Source organism: Glycine max, chromosome 16, assembly GCF_000004515.6.
Source record: "Glycine max cultivar Williams 82 chromosome 16, Glycine_max_v4.0, whole genome shotgun sequence".
Classification (NCBI taxonomy): Eukaryota; Viridiplantae; Streptophyta; class Magnoliopsida; order Fabales; family Fabaceae; genus Glycine; species Glycine max.
Genome location: NC_038252.2, coordinates 6,925,171 through 6,934,476, shown reverse-complemented (window position 1 = coordinate 6,934,476; position 9,306 = coordinate 6,925,171). Strand labels below are relative to the sequence as shown.

Here is a 9,306-nt window from a genome sequence, read left to right as displayed (position 1 = left end):
GATGGATTGGTGGATTGGTATGCCTGAATCATCTTCTCTTTCATACTATCTTACTCGATACTATCTTACTCGTTTAGATTTGATCTTGCATTAGATAATTGATCATCAATCCATCTTAATTTAATTTCTTTCCTCAATTACTTAGTTGCAAAATAAAATATATTATTTTAAGAACACAATTAGTCACGTGCATTCGATATCCGGACACTTAATCTTCGATACTATATTATGTAAGATATATTTGTTTTTGTCCATTCATATTATACGCATTAGTGATTTGACGTGGTAGAAAGAAAAAGATAAAAAAAATGACAAGTGTTGATAAATATTCAAAATAATAGTGTTCCAATATCATTACTCAATTTTTTTTATAAAAAAACTACGAAAAATATTACATCTTTTTTTATTTACAATATCTTCTCAATTTTATTCATGCACTAAAATGAAAAGATACAACCTGTTCTAACCAAAATCGTGCCCAAGATTTAATTTTAATTTGTTTCATATACAACAATAAAACTTCGACGACATAATAAGAATTTAACCAGCTGGCTAATCTGCATTGACATTTAATGAAAACCTTTATTATGCAGATTATTATTGACATGAAACTACATAAACATTAATGCCAATTAGAGAACAATACCACAAGCACTCACTTACGAAGCTGCGTCTAAGTTTCAGCTTCGAAGTTGTTTTCTACTTCTAAGTTTTCTCCATCTAAATTTTCTCCTTCTGGGTTGTTTTCTCCATCTAAGTTTTCTCCACCTGAGTTGTTTTCTCCTTCTTGTAAGTATTCGTCTTCTAAGTTTTCTCCATCTAAGGTTTCTTCTTCTAAATTTTCTCCCTCAAACAATGTCAGAATAGGTAAGATACCCCCCGTCGCCACAGTTAGGACACCACTCACCGTCGCATTTACCAACACATCATAATCTTTGATGTCATCAATAATCATAAGTAGTGTCACTATGAATGCGTAGTCCACGTTGGGATAGACCAAGACTTTGAAGCCTCCATTATTCTCCATCTACATGAAAGAGGGCGATAAAATGTAGTCATTATATCCATTCAGTTGTATTAATTATTTGTTTGGATCAATAAGAGTTTGGCACAATAAAAGTGGTTTAGGGTTCGAATTATAATTTGTCCTTAGGTTATAAATCGTATTAAAAGGGGAAATGTTCATTTTGTGTGTGCTCAAGGTTTCCGATAATTATCAAGAAAAAAGTATGTGTGCTTTGTTTCAGGTTAGAATTGATTATGAGTTAAAAGCAAAAAAAAAAAATTATTTTCAAGTTCATAATTGATTTTAGAACAAAAATTATATGTTTGATTTTATGTTAAAAAAGATTCATAATCGATTTTGGATCTAAAATTGATTCTGAGTTAAGCAATTCTAACTAGAATAAAAAATTATACTAAATTTTACTCTTAACTTAATTTTATCATAAAAATATTTAAATATAAATTACACATCACTTTATATCAGCAATTATCCAAACCCATACTAGATAGGTAATTAAACTAATGTGTATATAAAAACATGCCCAGAACACATGCAATACACACCTTGGCAACAATAGTTGGAGATTCACCGGCATAAATAGTGCATGAATTTTTACTTCCACGAACGATGACTCTAAAATCACACATGCTTCCTTTTCTCTTGTTTTCAAGGAAGACATCTAATCTAATCATCTTCCCACTCGGGATTATTGACGATCTCTTCACCGAAAAGAGCAACTCAGAGGGACCATTGCTATTACCCCTGAAAACTTTGCATTGCCCGTGCAATGTCACATTCTACATATAAACAAAAATTAAGAATACCAAATAATTATAAGATTGATTTGATAGATAAAGGAAGAAGGAAAAAGAGAGGTTATAGATTCAATTTTTTTTTTACTAAAAAAAACTAATAAAATTAATAATTAATATTTGCTGATAAAAAACAAAAATTAAGAATATATAATACCAATTTAGTTAATTTAATTAATAGAAAAAAAATTCAAAAAAAAATGAGTATAAGATGCCTCCTCGATCAGTAACAAACCTTCTTGTATAGAGTGACGATGGGACTTCCTTTATCATCACATAACACGCGACGACCGTGAAATGTGAACAAAGTATCTTTTATGTAAAATACACGGTTACCCTTTACGTTGTAAGTAACACCTTTCTCTGTGTTAATTTGTAGGTTAAGAGAGTTAGGAACACAATAGGAAGGGCTGATAACTGAGAACTTATTTGCCATTGGAAACATGTGTTGTGGTATGAGATAGTCTTTTGGAGTAAAGGCTAATTTATAGAGCATATGTTATGTACACACATTGTGTGTTTGGTCACGTATGTTTTATTTTTTATAATTATAAAATTGTTTTCATTGAAAATAAAAATAAATTTTCGTTAGAAATCTTGAACACATGTAAAATAGGTTTTTTTTTAATATAATTTATTTTATACCTAATAATTAATTAAAATTTAAATTCTAAACTACTAGTACTTGGTTAAAGACATAAGCATCTTAGACATATGTTAGGTACATATGTTAATCAATTAATTGCTCAATTGACCATCCTTTATAAATAGGTCCACTTACCCAATGGCAAAACTGCCTAGTTGACCATCAACTTGCAGAGCCCAAGATTCCGAAGACTTGGCATGGAAAACGTACACAGTGAGAAAAGTCGTAGTTCGTTTAGCTAGCTAGCTTATGACTTTGTCAAAATGTGGGGAAATGAAATTTGATTAAACTAGCCAAGTTGTTCTCAATTTTTATCTAAGGAAATAATTGATTTTTTTCTTACTTTTACAGATTTGGTCTTTGAAAATATGTTTGGGTTTATTAGAAGTCTAATTATGCGTAGACAAAACGGTTTCATAGGCTAATTGTGGAACAGATAAATAAATTTTAAAAATTATTTGACCAAAATAAATAAGAAAATAATATTAAATTTTATTTTAAATCGACAAGGGTTTGTATGCTTTTATCTTGAAAGCGAGATTGCTTCTTTAACTCAACATAAAAGTTACTTTTTATCACTTCTTATAAAGCAAAATAACTTTAGCTAACAATAACCAAGCATTTATATTTTGATAAAATCGTGTTTAAATCAAATCAAAATCAATTTTCATTATTCCCACCATGAATTAAACACAGTACTCTTTGTAAAACGTTAACTAGAAAGATTGTAAATATCTTTGAAGCGTAATTGTATTTTTTATCCTTAATTTCTTAAATTAAGCTGAAATAAAAAAAACATTGGGGTAGACAAAATGATAATTTTTAGGCGTAATTGTATTTTTTATCCTTAATTTCTTAAATTTTTGGTGAATTTTACCTTAATTTTTTTAATTTGATATACTTTATCCCAAATTTTAAGAATCTTGTGAATTTTACTCCCATCATTTAACTATTAATATAATTGTACTTTTTATCCCTGACTTATTATTCTTTACGAATTTTACTCTTGAACTATTTATTTTTTTGACAAATTTTACCATCAATTATTATGCTTTTTAATAGATAAATGGGAAGGATAAATTTCACAAGCTTCTTAAAAATTAGAGGTAAAATATGTCAAATTAAAAAGTTAAAAATAAAATTCATCAAAAATTAAAAAAATTATACAATTAAACCTAATTTTTATGGATAGCTTATGCATCAGCTGGCAATGATGAGGACTTTATTATTTTCAATTAAGAATACATTGTTAAAAGGTTTTGTTATCATCAAGTAGAGACTAGATCAACTTACTGTTTTAAATAGTAAACGATCGAGTATATCATGGTACTATCATCATCACCATAATTAAATGTCCATGAACCTATACTAAAAAAAACAAGTCCTCCAAATACTGTCGGATTAAGGCCACTTGAAACAAATCATTAATTGTAGATTGATACTTTTATCCTCATGAATATTAAATAGTGGTTTAAAATTGGCTCCCATAACTGGAGTAATAAAAAACAATAATTGTTTTCAACAACAACAAAAATTACAATAGTTATTCAATTTAAAAAATATGTTTATCTTAATTCGTTGGATAAATTTGAAAAGTAATTAAAAGGTAGCATTTAGTAGGAAGAAAATTAGCAGTGAAAAGAGAATGAAAGATTTTTTTACAAATTTCAAAATTAAAAAAAATAAAAACAGAAGCGCGATTGCAATGTTAATGTTCAAAGTTAGAGATAAGCTATTGGATAAATATGAAGGGCCATCAATGGGTTATATATAATAAAATTGTTACATTTTATAATATTATTTTCTACAATGTGTAACTTGAAGGGCCATAAAAAAGTTTATAACAAATAACAAACAAACGAGCAACGCCTCCGTAGGATGGAATTTGGTCAAAGAAGATGTGATCTTGTCTCTGTTAGGACAAAGGTTTGACAATGGCAGGCTGGGAGCTCTGGCTCACTAAATCCTGAAAAGTGATTTAAACTTATTTTAATTAGAAATCAACTTTATAAAAACAAAAGAGTAAATAGCCAATTCATTTCCTAAATTTGTATCTCACCAAATAAGTCTCTTAACCTAACATCTTTTCTTTTTTCATTTTGACCCCTAGTACGAGGACTTAGGTAATAATAACAACATGAGTTTAGGAACCAAAATAAGAAAAAGAAAAAAAGTTACTTTCAGAGATTTAAGTGAAACACTAAAAATGTTCGTGAACTTATTTGAATTTTTCTTGATTTTAAGTACTAAAACCATAACAAAATACAAATTTAGAAAATAAAATGGTCATTTACTCAAAACAAAACTAATAAACATCTTTTGGTAGAGGAAAGAAATAAAAGAGAAGAAAGATAATAAATTTTAAAGTTATTTGAATTAGAATAAAAAATAAAAGAGAAAGGAAAGTTTCTTAATTTTAATAAAGAAATGAAAAGAATTAAGAAAGAAAATAATATTTGGATATGTTATTGTACGTATAAAATGGTACCATAAGAAGCTGGAGTCTGAATAAGGTCGTTGATGGCAGGCAAAAGTGTCAAAGTAGGAGTAGTAGATTATGCCTCCACTCTCCGATTGCCATTCTTTCAACATGGATCTAAGGCCTTCGTTGTATTTTACTGACCAGTAATTTATAAAGTAAAATTCAGAATTTTTTTTAAAAGTTAAAGATAAAATACATCAAATTAGAAATTAAAAAGTTAAAATATATTAAGCCTAATTTTTATGTGTAGCTTGTGCATCCGCTGGCAATGATGAAGACTTTATTATTTTCAATTAAGAATACATAGTTTAAAGGTTTCGTTATCATCAAGTGGATAGATCAACTTACAGTTTTAAATAGTGAAAAATCGAGTGTATCATCATCACCATAATTAAATGTCCATGAACCTATACTCAAGAAAACAAGTCCTCTGGCATACTGTCGGTTTAAGGCCACTTGAAACAAATCATTAATTGTTTGATATTTTTATCCTCATGAATATTAAATAGTGGTTTAACAATTGGCTCCCATAACTGGAATAATAAAAAAATTACAATTGTTTTCACACACAAATATTACAATTGTTATTCAATTTAAAAAATATGTTTATCTTAATTCATCGGATAAATTTGAAAAGTAATTAAAAGGTAGCATTTAGTAGGAAGAAAATTAGCAAAAGAAGGAAATGAATGAGAAGATAATGTAGAAAGGGGATTAGGGAGGAGAGAATATCCATTAACTATAGGATGTTTGGTAGGAGAGAAAATTTTTTCATACCTGATGTTCATGCTTGAAGTGCCCAGATGCCTTTCTCCTTGCTATATCTTTCACTTTGATGTATCTCGCTTTAGTGTGCTTAGCGGGTTCTTCTTTTGAAGGATGGGTGCAAAATGCACTTCGACACTCAAATAAGGTTTCACCTAGAGTAATAAATGAATGAACAATCCTCTTACCTCAAGATTCTCATATCTATTTATAATTACTTTAATGGTCGGTCTACGGACCTGTGAGATTTTTTTACATGATTACCATTTTAGATAATCTTATTTTAAGTGTGATTACAATGTTCAATTATCTCTTTAATCTTGATTAGAGTGTCTTTTATCATACTAGATGTTTTGACATTAGCCCAAAGGGTATTCAAGTGACTGAATGTTGGGTTCTTATGATAATTGTGATGTATTGGATTTTTAGTATTCATCCTTTTGGTTGGCAGGATACTTATCTGGTACACCGGTGTATCAGGATTCTTGGGAAAGTCAATCCTTTATTAAAATAACCTCATTAAATATTTTTTATTCAAATTTTATTATAAATATGACACTTACCTAATTTAATTACAAGATTTAAATAAGGCTTAATTATACAATTTGTCCCTTAACTATATTTTAAGGTTCAATTTTATCCCTCATTTATTAAAAGGTCAAATTTGGTCTCTCAATTGTTTAAAAAGAAACACTTATGCACTTTTTGTGAGATCCATTAATTATTTGATGGACATCAATACTTTTTGCATCGATTGTAAACACAATTGATATAAAACATTTTCTTTTTAAATCACTTGCTTGACAACCAATGTAAAAGGCCAAATTTGGGTAAAGCTTAAGAAGCATGAGGACGTCCTTTTAGATCGGTTGTGTTAACAAATTCATTAAAGTTTCTGCATCTCGAGCAAACCACCAAGTTTCACTAACTCCAACATGTTACAAGTATTATTTTTCACTGCCACTTCTGACTCTTACAGAACAAGCTTGAAGAACCTAGTATTTTTTGTTCTACGAAGCCATTAATGGCTCTAAAACAAATCAAAATATTTGTTGTTTGGTTGGCTCGCTAACTAGTTCTTAATCGTCTTACTAATGGATATACAAGCTTGAGAAGAAAGAACAAGAGAATTTGAATCTTTTCGTGTAGGTTCATTAGTTACAGCTCTTCTTCAAAGCCTTTGGTATTTATAAGCCTTCTTCTTCAAGTTTCTATTGTGCCTAAATGAGTAGAATTTTTCATTGAAGCTTGTGTTTGAAGAAGTGTTCGTTGGGGCATTCAATGTTTGTATAAAATGCATGTCCGCTTCATGCTGGAAAATCACTCTCTTTAGCTTCCTTGAAGGATACTTTAGCAAAAAATCACTTATTTTTTGTTAGACCAGGTCTATCACAACAGAGCACGAGTTTTGATACTATTTGAACTTCCAGGCTCTTAAAGTTCTTTTATTCTTCTTAGGATTTTGAGAGATCCTAGGAGAATGCCTTTTAAAACAAATTATGCAAAATGAATCTCAAGCACAAAGTATTAAATTAAAGTCTTAAATGAGATATTAAATGTTGCATTAGATCATACATTTATCTACTTCCATTTGAAACTTTAGATGCAAATGCAATGTTTCTTCATTTGAGTGCACGTAAGATACAACTTTTAACTTTTGTATTTATTTGTATTTAATCAAAATGTTTAAGGGTCTTGATTTGTCTTAAGACTCAAAGGTCTTTTGACCTAACAATGGTAAAAAAATATTGGTGTATAGATAAAAGTCTAAAATAAAATGGGATTTTAAAGGGGTTAATTAAAGAAAGAATGTGATTTTATATGGGGTAAACAAAACAAATAATATAAGTTTATCCATTTGATTTGATTTTGTTCAATTTTAATAATAGAAACTTAAAAAAATGCCATCTTTTTATTTATCAATTTGATTAAATTTCAATTTTTTTTAATCCATATATAGTAATTTAAAATAGTTTGATTTGATTTTTAAGTAACAAGTCTGAAAAAACATCTTCCAAATGAGGGGAGGATTGCTAGTTTTTTATTTTATTTTATATATAAAAGTTTAAAAAAATATCAATGTACATTTAAATGGTATGATGTTTTTTTAAAAGATAAATTTACTTTTTATTTAATATAAAAATATTATACAATTATTATTTAAATTTACTCCATATCACTACTATCACCATTTTGTTGCTATCGGAGTCATTATCACTTCCGTCTTCATCTCGCCATCACTAGAGGTGGGTATATGGGCCTAAGTTCGTGGGTCGGCTTGTTAAGCTAGCGGACCGCGTGGATAATGAACCTGCTTTTTTTAACCCACATAACTATAGGCAATACTTGAGTTTGGCCCATGAAACCAGTGGACTTGACGGACTTAGTTTGTGGGCTCATAGGCTAGCCTGCATAATCCACTTATTCAGGAACTGCTATTCCCACTACCTCCCACTGCTATTGACACTACCATTTTTGAAAATGGTAGTGGAAATATGAAATTGTCCTTAAGGCAGTTTCCGCTTACCCTCACCCCTTCCCTTTCGCATCTACCCAACCCCTTCTTCTCACCCCCACCCATTCCCCTTCCTCTCAAGCGTCTCTCTCTCTCTCTCTCTATCTCACTCACTCCTTCTCATTTTCTTCCTCTCATCCAAGTCCCTTCAATCCCACTCCCTCTCATTCTCTTCCTTCATTCTTTCCCGCTCCCTTTCATTTTCTCATTTTCGTCGAAGACCCTTCTCTCTTCTCCATTCATTTCTCATTTTGGAGCTCTATTAAGTTATTTTTTTTTCTTTTTTATACACAATAGTTGTGTGATTTCGTTGTGTTCTGGGTTGAGAATCACAACGGAATCCTACTTTTGTTGTGTTTTATTGTTTTGTTTTGGAAAACACCACAACAAAAGTACAATTTCATTGTGATTCTCAACACAGAACACAATGGAATACTAGTTCCATTATGTACTGGGTTGAAAATCACAACAGAATCATAACTTTGTTGTGGTGTTTTTCAAAACAAAACAAAAATACAATGGAAGTACGATTCTATTGTGATTATGAACCTAGAACCAACAAAATCACACTTTCGTTGTGTTATTTTTTGTTTTGTTTTGAAAACAATACAATTAAAATACGGTTATGTTGTATTATTTATCAAATAGCACAATAAAATCGTATTTTTGATGTGTTGTTTTTATAAAACCATAACAGAAATACGATTCTGTTGTGTTATTCATCAATTTTTTGTTTTTAAATTATCTAATTTATTGTTTAATTGATATTCCTACCCTTTTTAGAATGATCACACAAAGCTTATTGCCTTTGTATCAAATGCTGAGTTTCAGAGGCAATGAGTGACTATGTCAGCATGTTGTGATTCAAAGGCTTCTCGACAAGAGCCAAAGGCACAGGCACAACCAGAGCCATATCCTAAGGCACAACAAGAGCCACCACAACCACAAATATCACCTACTAGCCATATCATCAAATCCCCAATTGGAGGAAGCCTTATGTATTTGAGTCTGCTTCAATCCTATAAGGACCACATAGCTGGCAATGTATAGATCAGTCAACCCAGAGATGAGCTGAAGCTG

General features: G+C 29.9%; 1 protein-coding gene and 1 long non-coding RNA gene across 2 annotated transcripts; both read right to left on the bottom strand.

The window, feature by feature from the left end:
• Window positions 1–484: 484 nt before the first annotated feature.
• Window positions 485–2,288, bottom strand: LOC102661753 (protein LURP-one-related 10). Its single transcript, XM_006599023.4, has 3 exons — window positions 2,054–2,288; window positions 1,570–1,803; window positions 485–1,027 (listed from the first exon to the last, which is right to left on the bottom strand). Exons 1-3 carry the CDS (start codon window positions 2,261–2,263, stop codon window positions 674–676), a joined length of 798 nt encoding a protein of 265 aa, XP_006599086.1. The 5' UTR covers window positions 2,264–2,288; the 3' UTR covers window positions 485–673.
• Window positions 2,289–4,248: 1,960 nt separating this feature from the next.
• On the bottom strand, window positions 4,249–6,109 carry LOC106796524 (uncharacterized). Its single transcript, XR_001385470.2, has 3 exons — window positions 5,724–6,109; window positions 4,953–5,082; window positions 4,249–4,430 (listed from the first exon to the last, which is right to left on the bottom strand). It is a non-coding gene; the product is annotated as an uncharacterized lncRNA (long non-coding RNA).
• Between the last annotated feature and the right edge of the window lie 3,197 nt (window positions 6,110–9,306).

Excerpts from the sequence above, each read along its gene's own strand:
- LOC102661753 (XM_006599023.4), bottom strand. The coding sequence starts at position 2,263 with ATGTTTCCAATGGCAAATAAGTTCTCAGTTATCAGCCCTTCCTATTGT. Across the intron at positions 1,804-2,053 it reads TCGTCACTCTATACAAGAAG|AATGTGACATTGCACGGGCA; the intron begins GTTTGTTACTGA and ends GTTTATATGTAG. Across the intron at positions 1,028-1,569 it reads CTCCAACTATTGTTGCCAAG|ATGGAGAATAATGGAGGCTT; the intron begins GTGTGTATTGCA and ends TCTTTCATGTAG.